The sequence below is a fragment of the Pholcus phalangioides genome, unplaced genomic scaffold, assembly GCF_987345545.1.
Source record: "Pholcus phalangioides strain wild (caught in Gottingen) unplaced genomic scaffold, Ppha-v1.0 ptg000017l_1, whole genome shotgun sequence".
NCBI classification, from domain to species: domain Eukaryota; kingdom Metazoa; phylum Arthropoda; class Arachnida; order Araneae; family Pholcidae; genus Pholcus; species Pholcus phalangioides.
This window is the reverse complement of record NW_028301610.1, coordinates 62,427,719-62,451,581: the sequence shown is the minus strand read 5'-3', so window position 1 is coordinate 62,451,581 and position 23,863 is coordinate 62,427,719. Positions and strand designations below refer to the sequence as shown.

The 23,863-nt window shown below is 36.5% G+C and overlaps 1 protein-coding gene across 3 annotated transcripts in view; it reads left to right on the top strand.

Moving 5' to 3' along the window:
- The window catches only part of LOC149074480 (polypeptide N-acetylgalactosaminyltransferase-like), a 91,961-nt gene extending 69,259 nt beyond the window's left edge, over nt 1-22,702 (top strand). For 2 of the 3 annotated variants that reach the window (XM_089246973.1, XM_089246971.1), the window contains 9 exons: nt 8,154-8,275; nt 10,675-10,762; nt 11,828-11,909; nt 12,813-12,916; nt 14,736-14,958; nt 15,118-15,201; nt 16,575-16,707; nt 17,774-17,887; nt 21,279-22,702. In XM_089246973.1, coding sequence (XP_089103099.1) covers nt 8,154-8,275; nt 10,675-10,762; nt 11,828-11,909; nt 12,813-12,916; nt 14,736-14,958; nt 15,118-15,201; nt 16,575-16,707; nt 17,774-17,887; nt 21,279-21,449 — 1,121 coding nt within the window. In that variant the 3' untranslated portion in view covers nt 21,450-22,702. Of the gene's footprint in view, nt 1-8,153; nt 8,276-10,674; nt 10,763-11,827; nt 11,910-12,812; nt 12,917-14,735; nt 14,959-15,117; nt 15,202-16,574; nt 16,708-17,655; nt 17,888-21,278 lie in introns of those variants that run through there. The other variant, XM_089246972.1, reaches the window with a different exon arrangement.
- The last annotated feature ends 1,161 nt before the right edge of the window (nt 22,703-23,863 follow it).

The window sequence follows — 23,863 nt, the reverse complement described above, 5'->3', positions numbered from 1 at the left end:
AGAGCAGTTGTAAGAAAAGCAGTTCTTTGAAAAACCTTTGTCCAGACCACTGCGAAGCTGCACCCCTGACAAAAGTTGGCGCGCACAGTTTGAGAACCCCTGCTAATCCATCAACGTGTTGACAAATACAGGGCCGTCATTCGAGGGAGGGGGGGGGGCTTTTGAAAATACACTAAAAATGGTATATATACATACAAATATATATATATATACTAGGGGGCTCTGCCCCCCCCACCTTTGGCGACCAACCCCCCCCCCTCTTTTCTTATCACAACATATCTTGTTTATTTCGTCCCACTTCATCAGCGTACTATGGAAAGGGACATGTGAAAGCACCAGCTTACTGAAGAAGCGAATTTTATAATAAGAAAACAACAAAAAAACAAATGTGATTCATCAAGTACCCCCAGAAAACTTGCCCATGGGGGTCCCCAGACTCCAATTCGGTGAATTTTAGTGGGGCCCAGACTGGATTTATCTCGGGCTACCGATGTGTTGCAAATTTTACATTGTTAAACAACAAAAATCAATGAGATTCATCAAGGGACACCCAAAATGAAACCTGTCAACATTTCCATGGGCCCCGACCTGGAGACTTGTCGGACATCTCCCTGGTGAGGGGCCACGAAAATTTTAAATTTTTATCAATTTTACAGCGAATGAAATCCAGGGCCCCCATCCAGCTGCAGGGACCCAATACTCAGATTTTTAGGGGGGGACGCAGACTGAATTCTGGATTTATCTCGGGCTTCCGCTGTTGCAAATTGTACAATGTTAAACAACAGAAAAGAATGAGATTCATCCAGGGCCCCCAAAGGAGAACCTGTAAATATGGGGCCCCCGACTTGGAAGCTTGTCGGTCATCCCCGGTGCGATCGCCATGAAAATTTCCATTTGTATTCATTTTACCAACGAATAAAATCCAGGGTCCCCAACCAATTACCTGGGACACCAATTCGCATACTTTTAGTGAGGCCCCCAGATTGGCTTTATCTTGTGCTTTCGTTGTTGCAAATTCTAAAACGTTAAATAACAGAAAATAATGACATTCATCCAGGGCCCCCAAAATGAAACGGTCCCCTGACTCGGAGCTTGTCATACATCCCCCCTGTGAGTGCCACGGCAAATGTTCATTTGTATTCATTTTACCAACGAATAAATTCCAGGCCCCCCACCCTCAATTACCCGTGACCGAATTCGCAAATTTTATGGGGTCCCCAGAGTGGATATAGCTTGAACTTCCGCTATCGCAAATTTTTCAATGCTAAAGCAGCAAGAAAACAACGAGATCCATCAAGGGCCCTGGAAATCAAACCTTTTAACTTCCTTAACTTAAGGTATACGTGCAATCCCCCGGGTACCCCGACCCTGTGTGTTGGGAGCACTGGTGTTATATGTATATTATACCTCTCGACATGCCCCCCCCCACACAAGGGCAGGGCTGACAGGGGCCGGAACGATTCTTATCACTTTTTGATTTTTCACACTATAAATTAACCACAGAGGGCCCCCGAAAAGCTGGTTTGGGGGCTCGCCATCTATTCCAGACTAGGGGCCCTGCTGTAGGATGTGGGAGCCTCTCAGTACATGTACGTAACTTGGTCCCGATAGGTTAAATGGGTCCCGCATATGCTAGAGTTAAATGAATACTTGACTTAAAATCGTAACCGATTTCCGTCACTCAAAAAACGTCACCCACTTCCGTAACATAAAATCGTCACTAATTTCGGTTGCTTAGAAACAGGCCCTTTTCGAGTTTGTGATTTTATATTATAGAGTAGATATACATACATTGAGTTCATGTGTGTTTTCTCTCTTTGCCTTCCCCACTACCCTGGAAAACGTTCCTGGAAAAATATCTACAAATTTTCGTTGAAATTCTAAGAACATGTTCAGTATTGAGAAGAAAATTAATGTCGACCAGCAATTCTCAACCTTTTTTCTGAGTCACGGAGCCCTTTTAAGTATATAATTTCTACGACGGAGCCCCGTACGCTACGGTTTTTTTTTCCTTTGGTCATAAAATTTACTGATTCACTTTACTTTAATTGAGTGAACGTGGAGCCCTGGTTGAGAACCGCTGGTGTAGACAGTACATAGATAAAGTTTTCTTTCTAAAAGATGTTTGATGTGTTTGTGGGGAGGACAGGTTTTTTCCGCCCCAGCGACTGCATAATGATTTATAGTGGTATATAACTTATGATTTTATAGTGGTTTTCCAGTTTCCGACAGAAATTTGCCACCCTTTACATTTTGCAGCCCAGAGCAAAGGCGTGGGCATGAAAAAACATTGAGAGGGCTGAAAGTTGCCAGTCGTCCCGTGACGAGCCTCGAGCCCCTATGTAGAAGGATGCAGTGCTCCGCTTTATTTATTCATTAATTGGGGAAGGGTGTTCTCAGCCCCCCAACACAAAATTTATTGGGGGGGTTGAAATATCCCCCCCCTCCGCCATGTTTTGGTGCCTACGTCCCATGGCAGTACGGCAGTACGTTTCTTATTAAAAGCTATTCAGAGACAATTGAAAAGATGGAATTTGCGCCCCTCCTGATACTACGCCCAGGAAACCAGACCCCCTAGTTGCAGCACTATCCGTTCGTCAGAAGGAAGTTCTCTTGCACATAGTGCAGTTTTCCATGCAAAAAGCGCAATGGGATGGGCGGAAATTTGCGAAATATCTATCTCGTTAGTCCCAGTAAAATTTTGAAAAATATTCACGTCTAAAAAAATGACGGAGGGGGGGGGATTAATCCGTAAAATGCTACCACAACAATCGTCAAACTTTTAAATTAAGATAGACTGGGTTAAGCACAAAAAATGGGAATCGAAAAGAAGAGAGAGCGCCAAAAGTGGAAAAACATCCGAAATGCTCCCTCCAAACCAAATGGGGATGATGATGATCCCCCCTCAGAAGTTCTCTTTTTTTCCCAAGAGAGTGAGGAGAAAAAAAACGGGAGAAAACTGACCAATTCCCAAATAGCGTCTGATTTTACCTCGCGATGAAAACAAACCGGCTTGAAAGAGTCGCGTACCTCTTGAGCCGCCTCTTTCTCCTCCTCGTCTCGCTGCCCGAGTATGTGAGGCGCAGAACAAAACAGTACATTTGTTTTCGCCGCTATTTCGTACCTCTCCGCTCACATCCCCAGTATGTGTTCGGCCTTACATAACACCAAACATGGCCCCCGCTCTGTCCCTTGCGGGATATAAGCGGATTACCTTGCGGCTGGGCCATGCTGGAAGAACTCTCCTGACATCCGGGCCCGGCGAACATCCCCCGACTCGCAAGCCACCGGGTCCGTCCCGCCGGGACCCCACTCCATTCCAAGCAGCCACACTCCGGGAAGCTCCCGGAAACCTCCGATGGTCAAGAAGGAGTACAGGTGGACCGCCCGCCAGATCTCCGACCCAGCAAAAACATTCCGAGGCACTCGGCTCCCCCAGTCCACGAGAGAACACCCCCGTCCGCCACTCATCGCTCAAAGGAGCAACAGAACGGAACCAAACGTCCGTCCCCCTCCGGGAGCCCGCGCCCGTCCATGCCAACACCGCACTCCATCCCCACCAATCCATCTGCAGATGGACCCGTGGGATCTCGGTCGCCAATCACTCGCTTCAGCTCCTTTGCCACCTGAAAGAAAACATGCATATATTGGCACATGGAAGCACTGAACAGAAATGACAGCAAGTGCTTAACATCAAGTGGAAATTGTCAGGAAAGAACATGACAAACATCGCAGTTCTGTTAAATGAGCGGGACAGAAGAAAAAAAAAAAAAAACATATATATATATATATATACAGTGATATGGCCAAAAATATTCCCATGAAACATCACAGTCCATCCGATGAATATCCATGATTACAGAGCAGTGGGAATTCGAGAGACTAGACACAAAATAGTCTCACAAACATCACAGTCCATGTTCGGCCTTACAGATATACAGGTCTCGCAGCGTGATTTCATACTTGAAATAAGGCAGTTTATCATTTCCTGTGGCAATTGGTCCCACTCGTTCAGCAACGCTGTTTTCATTCCCTGGATGGTTCCCGGAAGGGGGTTGCGAGTTGCAATTGCCCTCCCCAGAGCGTCCCAGACATGCTCTATAGGGTTAAGGTCTGGAGATCTGGCTGGCCAATCCATCCGGCGAATATCTTCACTCTCTAGAAAATCGTCGAGCAGAAGAGCTCTATGTAGCCTCGCATTATCGTCCATTAAAATGAACTCAGAGCCTACTGCACCCCTGAAAAGGCGAACATAGGACTCCAAGACCTCATCCCTATACCTCACACCTGTCACAGTGCCCCTTGCAAAGACATGGAGAGGTGTGCGGTCATCTAACATGATGCCTGCCCAGACCATTAAACCTCCTCCGCCATAATGGTCGATTTCGCGGACATTGGAGGGTAGGTAGCGGGTCCCTGGTTCTCTCCATATGAACGTACGGCGAGAATCGGTGCTTAGGCTGTACTGGGACTCATCAGTGAATAGAACGGTCGCCCATTGATCCATACTCCAATCTCTATGCTCTCTGCACCATGATAAACGGATTCTCCTGTCCGTAGAAGTGAGCGGGACGCAAACAGCAGGTCTTCTTGCAAACAACCCTCTCTCATCAAGTCTTTTGGAAACAGTCACCCTTGATACACGGGTTCCTGTGGCTGCATACAAGTCGAGAGAGCTGAGAAGCTGTAGCACTCCTGTTACGCCTCGCTATAATCGACAAATGGCGATCTTCTCTGACCGTCGTGGCTCTTGGACGACCTTGCCCAGGCTTTCTCTGGAAGGATCCGGTATCCTGAATCTGTTTCCATAAGTTACACACGACGCTGGGCGTTAAATTGAACTCTCTACAAATCTGGACTTGAGATTGGCCTGCTTCTAGCCTCCCCACAATTCGCCACCTCATTCCATCATCTAAACGTTGGTGGTTACTCATTTTTACTGTTATAATTTGAAATTAACCGATTTCTGCAAAATAACACCAAGAAATTCGCCGAGGTGTGCTAGCGAACGAAATGAGTCTTAACTTACGCGCGCTTATAAAGCCTGTTTTTCTACTGGCTCTGCCTAAACACACGTGTACGCTTACGTATTTGACGTACAAGATTTGCATTTTTGTCTAGAAGCAGTGGTTTTACATTCAGTTCAGTTCTTTTCATGAAATTCGATAAAATATGCAAATTCTCTTAATTTATTTCACCAGTGTATATAGAGCAAAAGCTAGTTCGGTGAGGGTGAAAGAGAAATCTACTTCGTATAACTACTCTTTCTTATCTGCACTTATGCATTATACTGTTTTCCTTTCATTTGTTTTTTTTCCACTTTAACTTCTTTACCTTTCTCTAACATGCGGTTAGGTTAGAACGAGGTTGCCATCTTTTGTCCATTTGTCAAATATAGATCATCCGAATTTCTAGCCGAAACCTTGTAAGCCAACCGGTTAAGAAGAGAGTGTTCATTTACAGTTTCATCATTAAATTAAAATATTTTTTTAATATAAATCCTAATATTGATAGAAAGCAATGTCAAACTAATGGCAACTGCAAAACCACATGGGACCTGGGCTGAAATAAGTGATGGGTCAACAGGTTTTGCTTGCTCCTGCAAAAGAGCACATCCAACTTTTAGGTTGTTTGTAGTAATATACAACAGCTAATCTACTTGTTCCCACTATTTCCTGGTGGAGACTAATAACTTTTCTTTCGAAAGTTCATATTAGTTTTGATATCCAGAAAATCTTTTACCTGGACGTGTTGTGAGCGAGACAATAATATTACTCTCTACTGTTCCCACTATTTTTCAAACACACATAATTGTATATAATTCCTGTCTGTGAAGCATATATAGGGTGATTCAGAAAAGACGGGAAAAACTTTAAGAGGTGTGCACACCAATACAAACAATTGTCATCAAAGAATGCGTGGTCTAACATGAAACACAAACGCATTAGCGCGTTTCGAAACGGCCGCTCCGCAAACGTTAAAACGACATTCCCGTTGAAGTTTATCGGGAGAAAAAGAACACTATGCATGCAAATGTAACCTGGGGAAGAAGAAGAAATCGTATGCAAATCTGCGCCACAGTGAATAAAAGGCGCGGAAGCCATTCCGTACGTTACAACTGTTAGAACGGTTACAACTGGAATTACTTCACGGGTCTGGCATAGCTTCACAGTGAATAAAAGGCTTCCGCGCCTTTTATTCACTGTGGCGCAGATTTGCATACGATTTCTTCTTCTTCCCCAGGTTACATTTGCATGCATAGTGTTCTTTTTCTCTCGATAAATTTCAACAAGTATGTCGTTTTAACATGTGCGGAGCGGCAATTTCGAAACGCACTAGCGCGTTTGCGTTTCATGTTAGACCATGCATTCTTTGATGGCAATTGTTTGTATTGGTGTGTACTATCACAAGAGACAAGAGGGGCCTCACAAAAATGAAATCTGGTTAAAATTTCCAAGAGTTTACCAGGTAGGGATTCAGGAAAACCACTTGGCCCGGGGCCCATGATGCTCTTAAGACGGCAATGAATTACATTGCTGTAATTTTTAAAAACTTGATGATAAAAATTACTCATTCAAAAAGTGCTGAATTCATGATGGTATATACTGAATATGATATTCATTGTGTGTAGAATTTGAAACCTTTTAACATTAGAACGATGTGAATTTTCAACTATCTAGAATGGCAGGAAGTGGTCATTTTGACCACCATAGGAGAAATACACCAAGAGTTATTTTTCTTTACTGAAACATTTTACAAACAGCCAGGGCCGGATCTAGAGGGGCAGAGAGGGAAACTGCCCAGGGTGGCAAAATTTAGTGGGTGGCAAGTTTAGGTGGGAATAAAGAATACATTATAAAATTATTGAATATTAAAGTTATGGGGTTGGCAAAATAATGTTTACCCCATGTGGCAAAAATCCTAGTTACTGCCCTGCAAACAGCATTTATTCAGTTTCTTTGGCACATTTTTACAATCAATCTTTTTCATGCACCATTTTCTGCATTTTGGGCACAATGGCTTGTTTCATGACTAATCTTGTTTTTTTTTTTACCACAAAATGAGTTTTGATTGTTATTCTTATAATTTGTTGCTTCACTTTTGCTTAACATTTCATTAACAAAGATTAAATTGACAGTCTTATAAGACTGTTCAGATATTTTTGAAGCGATTGCATGATTTTTGTATCCTTACAATGCTGTGAAAGTTCTCTGTGATTTGATCACACTGTAACAATGATGAATATTCTTTCATCACTGAGGAAGTCTGTAATTGGTACAAAAAAATCATTCAGTGTGGTGTTTCTTCACATGTGGAACCTAGAAGATCAACTGCTGAAAAGAATTTTAGTGAATTTTTTCAGGTTATTCACTATGTAACTGAATGAATTGGCAACATGCTCTATGATTAGTTGTGGTTAATCAAGTTCAATGTCCTAATCAGTTTAAAAATAAACCTATGAACTCCAAACAGAAAAAGAGTTGTAGCTTAGGAGTGAGAAGTATTGTAAGCAGAAACAAAAGTGTCAATCTCTGGAAAAGTCGTGACAAATGAAGAATCTCTTCATCGTGCAATATTGATGCAGTAAATACTGGTTCCCATTTTTTGAATACATATGACTTCTATCCCATGAAGAATGCAAAATTCCTGTTCATATAACAATGCACTAGAAGATCCATAGACACTATATGAATCAAATAATGATTGAAGAAAAGTTTCTTCAAAGGTGAACCTTTGAATGGTATAGAATGGCTACTAAAAACAGCATGTCACCATAAACATCTCTTCGTTTAATATTTATGTTCTCATAAGAACAGCCTTCATTTTAAAATGGTTTGTAATCATATTCATGCTTGGCGGTCACTTTGACAATGCTGTCACACTAGGTAGATTTTCATTTTACCATTTGATATAAAAAAACTAGAACATATTTATCTTCTGGGAATTCAAAAGACTGAAGATGAGAAAACTCACATAATTTCAATAATTTGAGATTAACGGCTTAGGTATAATAGCATTTCAAAGTAGCTTTGCAGTCAAAATGACCGCTTCAGGCTTCCATCGTTCTAATGTTAACTGCAGACAGGCATTATTATTATATGTCTGAAGTTTTTAAAAAATTTTTTTTATTGTTGTTACTATCATGATCATAGGTCTGATAAGATCTAGAAGCTTTGGGGCAGATATGGCGACTGGAGATTGTTTAGTCTTTTTAGATAGTCATTGTGAAGTGAACACTAACTGGCTGGAGCCTCTGGTGGCTGATGTTGTTCAAGTATGATGTTCAATCAATCTACAGTACACAATAAAAATCATATACATATCATATAAAATCGTATATACAGCGTGCATGAGTAACCACATGCACAGCATTTTGCTGGCAAACTGTTGATCCTAGAGGAACACTTCTAATTAGAAAAAGTATCTAAATAATGTAGTAACCACAATAACTGGTAGACTGTTTTACCCACATTTAAAGCTATTTTTGAAGCCCAACTTTCCTCTGTTGTTCGACTTCAAATATTTCAGCAACTATAGCATTTAGAAACATGGAATTTTTTTTGGCATCAAGAGAGACAAGGCAACAACTTTTTAATTGTGTTTTTGGGCACAAGGTGTTTGCATAAAAAGTTAATTTTTTTATTTTTACAACTATACAACCCCTTGCAACATGAATGACATATATCTGAGTTTTACTCTTTATTTGGATACTTTTTCGAATTGGAAGTGTACTTCTAGGATCAACGGTTTACCACTAAAATGCTGTGTGTGGCTACCTATGCACTCTGTATATATAGTATAACCATAACTCTAAAACTATTATTGAAATGTCTTGGAAAACATACAATGCATGCAATAGAAACAATACAAACATGTCAAATACACTCTCAGAAAGAAAAAATGTAATGGTTAATATAAAGAATATTTCAATGGTAATGAAATACACCTATTTATATTTGTTTCATTAATTCTCTGTGGTTCACCCCCATAAAAATGTATTGAAATATATTTTTTTTGGAATAATGGATGTAAATTAATGATGTTAGCGGTATCTTTAATTGCAACAGTTCATCAATGCAGCAATTAATTGGAGGGGATTTTTTAATTACCTGAAATAGTTAATTAAGGGTGAAATATACAGTTTGCCTTAATTTTAATATTATCTATAAACTGTTAAAATGTTGCTTAGCAATTTTGAACAGTTTTTTTCTTGAATTCTATTTCAAATCCCCTCAATTTGGTGCAATTTTATAAATCTCTGATATGCCCTGAAAGGGTATGATTACTTTCAAGGGCATCAAGGGCTACAAGGGTGCTAGCAGATTGGCACATGGAATCTGCCTGACATGTTATCATGTGTGGTAGAAATATAAATTGCTTTTTTCCTTACGATAATCTCCCTATAAATCTTTCCAGAAAAATAAATGTCAAAAATTCCTGACTTCTGTTTCAGAACACAAAAGGTGTAACTTTTTTTTTTTGCCTTAACATTTTGCATGCACAACTTTGCTATCATTCTGTGAACTAAGTATTTCCTAGAGAAATACTTTTTCCTAGTCCTGACAGAAGCCCAGGCCATATGGTAGATTTTAAGGATGTATGAGTACTATTTTTTTTTTAGAAAAACAGTTTACATTGCATACCGAAAATATACAGGGTGGTTCGAAAGTCTGGACCAGTTTTCAAAAAAATCTAAAAAAAAAGCTATTAAAAGATAGAGACAAATGGCTTAAAGCATTTGAAAGAGAAGGTTAAGTAGCAAATTTAAACGACATGAAACAGCAAATCACACAAGCAATATCTCTTGTTGACACATCCATATTGTAAATAACATTTCAAGAAATACTATATATAAGCTTGACATCCTCTGCCTCACTAAAGGTGTGTATGTAGAAATTATGTAGCAAGTAAAAAAAACCTTTGAAATCTTCTTCCAAATGCTTCAAACCATTTGTATCTATTTTTGACAGTTTTTTTCTCTTCAAAACAGGTCCAGACTTCTAGACAGCCATGTATGTTAGAATTTTATTTGCTCTTTTCTATTAGATTCATTGCTTAATGAATCTGTTAAAAAAATTACAGATGCTAACAGAAAAGAAAGTAAAACTAAGATTTTCTAAACCACTGGAATTTACCGAGAATATTGGGAAGCCTTGAAAATATAGAGTAGGGGAGTGGACTCAGCCAGGAAGAAATGATAGAGATAATGCAGAGGTAAAGAAGAAGGCAAAAAAAAAAATTTCTTTTACATGATTACCAATGAAGAGTCCCAAAGGAATGGAAAGAGAGCTCGGATGTATTTCTTCCATATACACAGGGCTGAGATATCTTGTCCCTGATCATTGAGAGGTTAAACTGTAGTTCTATGTAGTGAATGCATGGAGTGATCATGATGAGAAAAAGCAAAATTAATAAACTTTGAAAGTAGGTCAAGGTGTGTGTATAAGCTTGAAGAATATTTTTAACATATTTGTCACCATTGTAGCCATAATTGCTCACTTTCCTTTTGATGAAAAACTATAAACAACATTATAAAAAATCATCATATTCTTCTTCACAACTTTAATATTAAATGCTTTTGGGTAAAATTACACTTGGTCACCAATAAATAAAGAAAACAGAATTATATATATATATATATACACACACATTTTTTTACAAATTTTCTTTCAGAATCCAGACTCATTAGTTAGTCCAGTTATCGACATTATCGACCAAGATTCATTTGAATACAAAGCTTCTTCAGGAAATCTCAAAGGAGGTATGTTTGAACAACATTTATATAATTCCAAGCTGTTTTCAGAGAGAACAATATGAAAAGTTTTTGCCCTGGAACTACACCATTCTCTTCTAGAAATCTAAAATATGTAAATCTGGTAATAATTTACTATTTATTGATTCACTATGATAAAAGTTTTGCATTTTAATTGGCAAAGTAGTAGTTTATATATCAATCAAAAAGATATTGTCTTCTAATAGGATTACCAGATATCCTCCTTTTTTATGTCATTTCAAGTGTCCTCCTACTTTTCTCAGTTTGCCCTTTTGTTCTACTTTTCAGGTTTCTAGAATTTTTTTTATTTTTTTTCCTCTTTGAAACATACATCTCTTCATTGACATGAGTGTTTTCATGGTTTTTCCTTTGACCAATAGTCGTTGAAATTCCCAGAATTTTTTTCTAATATTTTTTTAGTGGTTCTGTTTCAGTTGGGAAAAATTATTGTTTTGGCTAGTTTTATTGGTCAGAATAGTGCACCATCTGTTGTGAAAATTGAGATAAATGACGTCACCAAGGGTACGCTCACAAGTGTCCTCCTTTCTCAGTTTTCAAAATTAGTAACCCTACTTCTAAACATACAGTCAAACCCAGTTCAACCCCACCATTTATTTCAAAGAATTTTGGTGCTATGATGAGTTTGGCATTATATTGAGACACTTTTGAACACGTTGTAATCCCTGTATTAGATGTGAAAGCTATCCATACTTGGATAAGACGACCATTTTTTTCCATGGGCACTGTATTATTATCTTTTATGCATAATTCTTAGTTTTTCATGATAATTATTCTTTTTTGGGTTGCTGCATTTCAGATATATTTGACATCCATATTTTTTATGGGCATCTTTTTTCCAATCACCTCATTGGGCAATGCCTGTATTGGCTTTTGTATTTGAAATATTTGTTCACTGAAAATTTCTGAGCTAAATAGAGAGCATGGTATTGAGGTTTGACTGCATATTTAGAACTGTATTAAAAATAGTATTTAAAAAAGTAAAAGGATTAATGTCTTTTGTTTCCATTTCTTTATTTTTCAAAAATTCTTAAGGATTTGACTGGGGTTTGAATTTTCATTGGATTCCACTTACTGAAGATGAACAATCAAAAAGGAGTTCAGTACAGCCATTCAAGTAAGATCAGGTGAAACTAAAGATTGCTTCTCATTTCAAGTCATAATTAATTAAAATTGGTTTTTGAGTTTGATTTCCTCTCTGGATCTCTAGAGTTTTTCTGAATTCTTGTTAACCTGCTGCATTTTGAACAATAATTTATTGTTACATATTTAACTAGTCTAAAGGAAATCACCTCTAAATATAACTATAATCAGAAATATATTTTAATAGTCAGATATCCAAGCTCGAAGTATTGTAACATATAATGATTAGCATTTTCACCTGTTTTATATACTAAGAAGAACATTTTCATGATGTGAGTGGTTAAAGTCAGATTGGTGTAAGCCACATTTTCAAAAATTCTGAATCAAGTCCATAAATGCAATTTAGAAATGATAAACTTTTGAAATAAAAAATGAGCAAAGTCTCAGCTTCAATAGTTCACCACTTAGATTGTGAAATCACAAAATTTTTAACATGTAAGGTTTTATTACAATAATCCTAGTATGACACTCTTTTTTCTCAAAATGAGGACTAATCAACTTGCAACACTCTGACTTCAACTCCCTTAATGAACTTGAAAAATAATGAATGTAGAAGTTTCAAGTGTTAAATAGGCATCCCATTGAGTCAATGAATAAATATCAATTATCTCTGCTTGTTAACCTCATTGGTTTTACAGCAATCTTATTTTGAAGTTCATGTGTGTTTTAAATTTAGTTATGCATTTTGAATTTAGTTATGCATTTTGAATTTAGTTATGCATTTTGAATTTAGTTATGCATTTTGAATTTAGTTATGCATTTTGAATTTAGTTATGTATTTGAATTTAGTTATGTTTTTTGAATTTTATTATTTTATACATATATAGCAATCTTTCAATTTTAATGACTTTTTGAATTTTGTAATATCATACTCAAGGTCCCCAGTGCTACCAGGTGGTTTATTGATCACAAGAAAATTTTGGTTTGAAAAGATTGGAGGATTTGATCGAGGATTAGAAATATGGGGAGCCGAGAATATTGGTAGGTACTATTGTTTAAATTAAAACCCAATAAAACTATACATTTTTCTAAACATGTAATTTTCTTATCAAGTATATTTTGTATATATACAAATATAATTGTGACTTCTGAAAACTCGAAGATCCCCAAGATTTGTGTATATGGTACTCAATGATAAGATTTTTTTTTTTTACCGTATAAAAAGATAGGGGAAATATTTCTAAATTTTAAATATTGAAAACAAAAACATGTTTAATTTCCAAAGTGTTTCATATGCAATAATGTCTTTTTTTTTATATGCAATAAATATTACAATTTAACTAAGCAAACCATATATCACAAAAGTTCTTAACAAATAAAAAAAAATATCCATTCATTTAAGTAAGGATGAACTGTTTTATTTGTAATGTTTGACTTTTTTCTGTGTGGGTGCAATTGTTCAGGTTGATGGATATGATACTTGCCTGCCATAACAAAAGATGTTCAGACGTGTTGTGAGCTTGATACCTGTTAAGCCCTTGTCAGAATCTTTCTTAACTCACAGGTACAATTGAAACAGTGATAAAATGAGCGCAAAAGCACATTGCTGCTGCAAGAAGTTATCTTGCAAGTGGGTAGCATACCAACATCTTGGAGAGACATAAAAAAAATTTCAGAATGTTACCAGTTTCAATCAATCATAAAGTGTAGTTCTCAGTCTAATTAAACTGCACCCAAGTGGTGCAGTGGTAAGATACTCATCTTTTACCATGAAGGTTACTGTCAGGGTCCACAGCTTCGATCTGGGGGAAGAGCATAGAAAACAAGTTCTTCACCTGCCGAGCTTAGGGTGACCACCAATAGATGATGCCTTCATTTCCCACCCAACTCCATCTTTAGAAAATTGCCATATGGCTATATAACCGAGTTGGTGTGCAATAAAGTAGCAGTAGTCTAATTAAACTCCACTTGTTTCAGTGTACTGCATTTAATATTTGATTTCATAATAAGATTTGATTTGCTTCAAATGAATAGCCTACATCTTTCATATTAAAATTTACTAGGTATCGGTGAATCTTAAAATGGGTTTGGAAAAATTTGAAATAATAAAACATTAAAACAACAACAAAGAAAATCATAAAATACATTAAATAATTAGAAATTTTTAAAAAAAAAATAATAACATTGTATATTGCAAAATAAATTTTGGACTTATTCCTTGAATGCACCTATAGGTTTACAACAGCTGGTGGTATGGCATCAAAAGCTTTATCATGTACCCAAGTACTGCAAAAATTTGGTGAGGGTGGGCTGTTTTTTATTAAGCAATTTGCAGATTCTCAATGCAGTAGACATATCAGACCAGGGTGTTTGGATTACCGAAATCGCTGAATTACTGGAAGTCAATTGGATAAAGTCCATTTAAATAGTATAAACTTCTGTGCACAGATGTGCTATATGACATGTTTTCCTCTTCTATGCTTGAAGAAAACCCGCCCAAAAATTGCCGGAATACTGAATGGGCCGGATTAATGCACAGATGGATTATCAAGATTCTTTTGTATATGCATATGATTATTGTATTGTAAAACAATAATAATTTCTAATGTTTACAAATTTGAATACAATACATTGCATTGGTCTTATAAGGTAAATTTGAACAATTTTTACCAAATGTCACCAAGGCAATCTAAGATTCACAAAAGCATCATGATTTTTTTTGTCTGTAAGCTATAGAGTGTGCCTGCACATACATTTTTTCTTTTCTGACAACAAATAATAACTATATAATTATACACTATTGTATGTATTATAATTACCATGACAAAATAGTAGTCATTGTATTGTTGTGTTTTCCAAGAAATATCTTTGAAGACGTGGCTATGTGGTGGTGAAGTACTTGTGGAACCATGTTCAAGAATTGGGCACATATTTCGTAATCGCCATCCATATACATTTCCAGAAAATGCCAGTGCTTCAGTCTATACAAGAAATGTCCGGCGTGTTGCTGAGGCATGGCTTGATGAATATCAACACGAGTTTTTTGAAGCTGTTCCAAAAGCTAAAAGGGAAATTTTGACCAAGTAAGCCTTTTTTATTTATTTGCATTCATTTACATTCCCATTAAAATGAATGAAATCAAGTAGCAGAAAGGTGTTTTCCAGAACATCTGCCCAAAGGTGAAGAATGTAATATCTTACTGTGCTATCATGATGCAATTAGTTTAATTCTTCTAATCTCAGGATTGAGGACCAAAAAAATGTGAAGGAGAATATCAAATGCAAGCCTTTTCGATGGTTTCTCAGAAAAGTATACCCAGAATTAAAGTAAGTAGATCATTTTTATATGTATTTGACATACTTTGTGTAATTTAATTATGGTAAACATACTCTGAATTCTCAAATGAGAACACAACTGCGTTAAGAGTCTCTATATGGGATCCATTCATGGTAGATTCAAGCTTTTCACTACCCATCAACGGACACTCCCCATAAGAGGACAAAATTTTCAGTCCCATGGTTGTCAGGAGTGGATTTATGGTTTTGCCATCTGCAAGCTAGTCAAATCTTGCCACTCTTCTCAAGTTATAAGTTCTTAACCACAAATTACTTGCATTTAGCCCCCCCCCCTCCCCCTGTAAACATGGCACTGTGGCACTGATGGGTGTCTGTTATTGAGAGGTTCTACCGTAATATGATAGAAACAACAAGCAGATTAAAAACTGCCTAAATCTAAAATATGTCAGAAAACTAAATCTAAACTGTCTGACAGTGTTATTTGAGTTTCGTTTTTGATGTTTTGTTAGCAATTTTGTCAAGTTAGTGGTTTTGAAATGAAAAAATCTTTATAATTTATTAATACCAGTCATGACATATCTATGTACAAACACTGTTTTCAATTTTACAGTCTTGTGTTTGGATAGAAATATGATTTTTTACTTTAAAGAGGGGATTTCAGGCAGATATTTTGGTAAAACCCGTGGTTTTTATCACTGTGGTACTATTAGTACGGTGAAAACCTGTGGTTTTTACTGTACTATATATAAGCAAAATCTCACTATTAAATATATCTTTATTCAAAATATATAAACTTTGCCTTATATTAGAGTGACATAACCCTACAAAAAAAATAAATGATATGGCCCACATTACCAAGCCATACATCCAAGGATATCATAGAGCTATGGTTCATTAAAAACAATGAAGAAAATCAAGAAATCAAAACCAGCATAAAGAAAAAAGTAATGAAAATAAGATACTATGAATACTTAGTAAACACATACAATAAGAAACAGTCAAAGATGACAAAAATACACTGGTATCATATATCATGTTGGACCATAGCAGGAACTCATCTGTGATAAATCATGTTGCACATATGCCTAGATAAGTCAAAATATATAGTATACACAAATTATGCAACTGTACAAAACAAACATACCATAGATCACCCAAAAATCTAGGCAAGAAAAAAAACCAATAAAATATATGAAATGTGCACAAAAGAAAAAAAACTCAGGTTGAGAGCATCTGTGCTGACATCAGATGTAAGAGAGGCCCTCTACTCTACTAAAAGTACACAAGAACTTTTATTCAAACTTCTGCTTGAACATTTAACAAGACAATAAAGTACATATTTATAATTTATATTGACCATCGATGCAAACATTTCTGATAGATATACATTATTTATCTGTTAGGCCAGTAATTAAAGATGTTTTAGCTTTTGGACAAGTTCGTCAGAGTGATCATTGTCTTCAATGCAAACACAATAAACCTGGAAACTATTCTACTTTTCAACTTATTAGTTGTGTTTCAACTAGTAAACAGCAGGTAAGCATGTTAAATTATATATGAGCTATTAGGAAATGATTACTTATTTTATCTTTTCATTTTGTACAAAGTTTTTTTTTTTGGTTTAAATATTTATTCAAAGTTCAATTTTTATGTGCTATGCATTTTATAAAACAATTATACCATATTCCTTGCATAAGCTGGCATGCCGAGAAATAGTGAGGCAAACCAGCATGCCGAAAAACAGTGAGGGAAACCAGCATGCCAGGAAACATTGAGGGAGACCAGCATGCCAGGAAACATTGAGGGAGACCAGCATGCCAGGAAACATTGAGGGAGACCAGCATGCCAGCAAATTTGAGTCACTGATTCATGGAAATTCTTAAATATCAAAACTCTAAGAATTTATTGAATTGGTTGATCACTGCATTGTCTGTTCTCTACATTTTAGTATCTTTGTGTTTTACAAACTAAGTTGGAGATCAAACTTTTGTTTTTTTTGGCTACCATAAATCTCTGTTTATTGCAAATGTGTGTTACTTAGCATATTTGTCCTCGTATACCAGAAGAGCTAAATTGAAAAATTAGTACACTCTGAAGTATTTTTGTGTTCTTCAATATCATGTGGTTAAAATTTGAATAAGCAGAGCAAAATATTAAAGAATTTCTCAGCAAAACATGATATTGTGATAAAAAAAACTGACAGCATATTTCTTCAATTTCTAAACATGCAGAAAAAATACAGTATCCGTATTTTGTATTAGCTGGAAGGTAATTAGGTTAGAGTGATAAGTAAATTCTTGATTTTCAATATCAATTATTAAATTCTTGAAAAAAACATGTTTGCTTCAATAAAAAAATATTTCATTCCAATTCATGTATTTATTCAATATTTAGTATATTGATATATATATATATCGGTCCTCTGAATGTATCATGTGATCCTTATTGAACCTTGCTTCTCTTGGCTTGCTGGGAATTGGCCAGACTCCAATATTCAAAAAACTGGTGTCCTCAAATTTTTATGGCATGCTGGCTACTGCAGGGGAATACAGTATTTGTTTGTACTTTGTGTAAAATGACACCTTTTGATGGCCTCTCTCAGAACTGGTTATTTTCAAGAAATGGGTATCTGCAGCTAAATGATTCCTGCTTGACTGCTGATGTGAACAGTACTCCGCAAGTAATCTTAGAAAGATGTTCAGACAAAGTCAATCAGGTGAGTATTCATAATAATTTATCTCCAACTGCCAATCTTCAAAATCCCATAAAAATGAGTCACAAATCATTTCTTGGTAAATAAATAGTCCAAAATTAAGTCTACTCCCTTTAAAAAACAAAATAAATGATTCCCATAAAAAAATTCAAGAAAACAAATTATTTTGATTTCTGCACAACTTTTACAACAAGTGATGAAAAAAAATCTTAAACTAATAAAAATATGATTTTTTTAACAATAATATGCAAACAAAATAATAATATAAACATTTCAAAGCAACTGACTGAGAAAGAATTACTATTAAAACATTTGAATCCTGAATTGACTTTTCAATGGTTTTTAACAATTTAGTTTTTACATCCGTTTGTAGGTTTCATAAAAAAAATCAATATCATAACACACTTCAATAACTAAACATTGAACATCAAGTTTTTAAAAAATGAAAAAAAAATGGTAGCAGAAAAGTAATAAAGATAACAACAAATAAGAATGGGAAACGATAGAAAATTGGGATTTGTAAGAAATAGCAAAAAATAGTTGCATTTAGAAGTAGCGAAAATCAAATGTATCTAAAAACTTCTGAGTGAACTAAAAATAGATGGCTTCTGTTTTCATGTGTCAGGCTCTCTCACTCAATGGCTTTTGCCAGTAACTAGGAAAATAAAATGTTTTATACCACAAAGAAAAAAATTGATAAGCAAATCCAGTCATTTTCAGGAAAATCATGAAAATTCATTTTACATACCCCACCATACTACCCTTGACCGAATAGATGGATCTAGGGAAGAGAGCAATGTACGCCTGTGTAGTGCTTTCAATGACTTTTTACATCTGTTTTTAATAGAGAAAATAATATTCAATGTATGGGTGTTGCATGGAGTAATAAAATTCTCAACGATATTCAAGTGGAAGATGTGGAGGTCCTAAATCTTCTAAAAAATTTATGTGCAAGCAAAGCACAGAGACCAAATGATATCTATCTCTGGGTTCTCAGGAAATGTGCTAAGGAATTGTTGGGGCCAGTTGCACAGATCTACAGGAGTACTGTTGATGAGGGTATTGTCCAAGGGATTGGAAACTTGCTAATGTTGTTCCGATATTTAAAAAGAGTAGTAGAGAAGCTGTATCCAATTATCATCCAGTGAGTTTGACGAGCTCCCTCGTGAAAATTTTGGAAATTGTTATCAAAAGGCAATTGGTGAAGTGGATAGATGAGAATAATGTATTGTCGGATAATCAGCATGGGTTCAGGAAGGGGAAGTCATGTGTAACTAACCTCCTTTGCTTCTATGATCACGTGACTAAGGCCTTGGGTGAAGGCAAATATGTAGATGTTGTTTACCTTGATTCCCAGAATGCATTCTATCAGGTCCAACGTGGTAAACTCCTGAAGAGTTTACACAAAATTGGGATTGGGGGTAACTTGCTGATTGGATAGAATCGTGGTTAAGAGATAGGTCATAACAAATTATGGTGAATGGGGAATTCTCTAAAAGGACAGGCATCTCAAGTGGACTTTCTAAAGGTAGTGTCTTTGGCCCTATACTTTTTTTTCACTTTTTATCGATAAACTTGATCAGGGTATTGATGGGATTGTTAGCAAATTCGCATATAACGTAAAGCTAATGAAGGTAGTCGGAAATCAAAGCGATAGGGAGTCGCTCCATACCAACTTAAACAGGATTGGAGCATGGGCAAATGAATGGAGCATGATGTTAAGCGTAGACAAGTGTGCATGGTCGCTCATTTTGGTTTGAACAACCCACGTTTCTCTTATGAGTTGAATGGTGTCACTATCCCAGATGCAACTAGGGTCACCAATTTTGGGAATTCTCATTGGTGAGAGCGGCTTAGGTTTTTGAACATTGTTCAGCAGTGGTCAAAAAAGCTAATGATCTCGGTTTCGTTTTCAAGAAGGTCTCTTCACGTTCTCCTAAAGTCATTCTTTCACTTTTCCGAGGCGTAGTTCATCCTGGACTAGAATATATTGTAAGGTTTTGGAGACCATGCCTACAGAGGCACATAGGCTTGGTTGAAGGGGTGCAGAGAAGAGCTACGCATGTCCTTGTTGGCACACAGGGCTTAGGTTATGAAGAGAAACTTCATTTTTTGAATATGTTTACATTGAATGAACGCAGGTGTCAGGGAGATAAGATCGAAGTGTTCAAAATTTTCAATGGGATGGATAGGATAGACCATGAATTATTGGTACTCCATCCAGGGCCGTCTTAAGAGTATCATGGGCCCCCGGGCCAATTGATGTTTCTGAGGCCCTACCAAACAAATTTCGAAAATTTCAACCATATTTCATTTTTGTGAGGCCCCTCTTCGCTTGAGGCCCCCGGGCCGTGCCCGGGTGGGCCCATGCCTTAAGACGGCACTGACTCCATCAATCGACTGCTTTTACAAGGGGACACCAGTATTGTTGGTAAAGGGCAATTCTAGGTTATGGTGTCGCAGGGAATTTTTCTCTAATAGGGTTGTTAATAAATGGAATAGCTTACCCCCGTAGATAGTAAATTCTAACACAATTGACATGTTTAAAAAGAAACACAATAAACATGTTGGGGTAAATCGGTAAGCTATCCATACTGAGAATAAGACAACCATAAGTATTCTTTATGGGCATTTGTATAATATTTAATCATGTACATATAATACTTTCTAGCTTTTGTAATTGCCTTTTTAATTGGGTTGCTGTTATTTTGAAATATATGACACCCATATTTGTTATAGACATCTTTTGTCAGCCACCCAATGGACATTTTGCCTGTTATGGCATTGTATTTGTATCAATTAATTTTGCAATACTCAAGTGATATAAGCTTTTAAAAAGAAAAATGGTACTTATAAAAAAAGTACTATCAGTTGATAAAGGGGTCAAGGAACATATTTCAGTAAGAGTAGGGTGACCATACGTCCCGTATTTCCCGGGACAGTCCCGGTATTTTCTGTTTTTTCGGCCGTCCCGACTTTTTGGCAAAAGTGTCCCGGTTTTTCTCGTATTTTACACGAAGCCAACTTGAATTTTTATTCTTTATTGAAGTCAAAGATTGACATTATTTTTAAACTCATAAATTATTTTACGATAATTACAACTATATATGAGAATATTAATCTCCCACATTTGCCTTGAACGTTTGTCTTTCGTGGAATACATTGTAATTCACTGCAATTTGCATCATTTCCCGCCATTGTGATTTTCCGTGATTTCAACAATATTTGGCAACTTTGTTTGAATTTGGCGTTGTTTTCTGTGAAAATTGGCGATGTCCCGTATTTTCCCGTATTTGGAAACGCAATGTCCCGTATTTCTCTCGAGGAAATATGAATGTGTAAATTATTTCATCAAGTTCATTCTTTTGTGGTAACGTATCTGTTTTTATTACAGAAGTGGATTAGAAAGAAGAGGCTATTGCAACATCAACAATCTAAGCTATGTTTAGAAAGTTCTACTAACTACCAAAATCCAACTCAACTGGTCTTAAGTCCTTGCTACAGGCGGTCTTATACACAGCAGTGGGACTTTAGTATGGAATTACAAGTTTGGGACAATAGTTGACAGCAACCAAAAACATACTTTTTTGTTGTTAACCTCTTAACGCTTATGCCAGAACACTTTGATACTGACAATGAAATTTTTTGTGCCTGAGTATGATTAAGGCAGCTTTGAAGTCACAGGCACATGATACAAGTATCATAATTTACTGTGTATGGCCTGCATTTTTGTATTGTTCACAGAAGAGAAAATTCCTTGTAAAATAGTCTATATATAGCCCATGTTACAGGCAAGTTTACACGCGTTAAGTGATTTAGTAGTTAACTGAATTTTAAGTTGGCAATTTCTCAAAAATGTTTCCACACGTTAAGTGGATTTAGTAAATGCTCATTGGATAATTTTTATATGAGGCCCACTGGCGCATGCAAATAGGTCTGCTTTACTGAAAAAAATGAATCCAATTTATTTACTTCTCAATTAAATCACTTGTCAACTAAACAAAAACATCTGTGTAACATCTCTTGGCATCCGCCTACATTTTAAAGTCCTTAACAACTTAAAATTTAATTAACTACTAAATCTCTCACTTAATGCATGTAAATAGGCCTTATTATAAAGTCTGCATCTACCCTCTTCTCCCCCCCCCCCCCAATTCTTTTGCAAGAAAGTGTGGGTAGATAGTTATCAACTAATTTTACAATGGTACAACATATACCATTTTTAGTAAACCTGTTTGGGCAAGGTTACAAAGAATGAGAAAAAAGTTAAACTCATTTTTGACTGGAATTGCTCATCTATTTTTACAATTAAGAACATAGTTATATTGTGTGCAGGTTATACACACAAAATTACAGTATAGAATAAAATCTCATCTGAACTAGTCCTGCCCATAAATGGGTTCTTTTGTGTGCCTTATCAGCATTTGATTTGATTCTATTGAAACATTGGATTATTTTTTTTAACATTATTAACCCTAGAATACCAACTAAAAAAAAGCTGATAAAAACTGCATATTAACTGCCTATACCTCTACTGAGACATAGAGTTAGTATTCTAGGGTTAAAAAGGGTTATTTTTATGTTTTTCTTGAGGGAAAACATTAAGGGGTTAAATAAGAGCCATATGTCTTTCATTCAAATAAGTGTGGAATAACACTAATTGATACAAGCATGGGGTGTGTTTGTATCAAATCCTGGAGATTTTATTATAGTGTAATAAGAATGGCTGTGATAAATTGGGTGTACTATAAATATATATATCACTTTATGAATTTGTCTATTTTTACTTGAAACACTGTTTTATGAATAAAAATATTTAAAAAAACAAGTTGAACTTTTATGTATTTTGTTTATTTTTCAAAATTTATTATGTATCGGAGGGCTGGATAAATTTCCAAAAATTTACATACCCAGGCATGTAACTTAAAATAATAGAAGCGCCAATCAATATTTTACATGTCCGAAAAATATTATCACTGGATTTACTTATTAAGTACACAGTGGTTATAAATAAATTGACACTACTCAGACGTATGTACCGTGCACCCGTGTGGCAGGTTGTAAGGGATGGCAGCGCAACCTTTAGTTAAGACCCCAAAATTTAACACAGTAAAAATTGTTATTACTGTTAAACGTTGAGAAAATAGACAGGGCTTGTAATACCAGAAACAAGAATGTAAGCAATCGAAGCGGCTCGAGATAAAATCTGTACCCGTGCGGGACCTATTTTTTGCGCCTCTTGCTTATTGCCCCAACCCATAGCTCCTACATCGTTCATCAGGGCCCTCAGGCTGGAATCTTTCGCTTAACCCAAGACAGATTTTCCATGGGGGGGCCCCTTCTACAATTAATTTATAGTGTGGAAAAAAAAGCAAAATCATAAGGATTTAGTCCCGGGCTCCCAAGCTGGAGCCCTGTCAGCCCTACCGTTGGGGGGGGGGGGTCATGCCCCTCCCTCGCAACTTATCAAAACAATTCCTACGCAGTTTCGTCTCAGATTGTGCGCCCCTCCAAAGCAGACAGAAAATTTTCTTTGATTTTTTTCGGCCAATGAAATTTTTTTTACCTATTCATCTCGAATTTAGCATACCTCTTGAACGGCGCCCGTGTAGCCGTAATGGGTTGCATGGCCCAGCACCGCCCTGTATTCTTATCACAATGGGCAAGTGTCCATTTTGGTTCCGTCACCCATGGCCCCCACGAAGGCGGAACTGACAGAGCTCTAGCACTGGGGCCCGGGACAATTCTCATAATTTTTTGGCTTATTCACGCTATAAATTAACAATAGAAAATAAGAATAGAGAAGTCTGACTGAGGGGTCTCACAAAAGATCCCAGCCTAGGGAGCCCTGCTCTAGGATGAAGGGGAAGGGGGTAACATGCCCTCGCCCCCCCCCCACCCAGAATTTGTTCCAGAATAGTCAAATGAAAGCAAAAGTACAATTCGGCGTCTCACTTGGCCGGTCCCTGGAGTACCAGA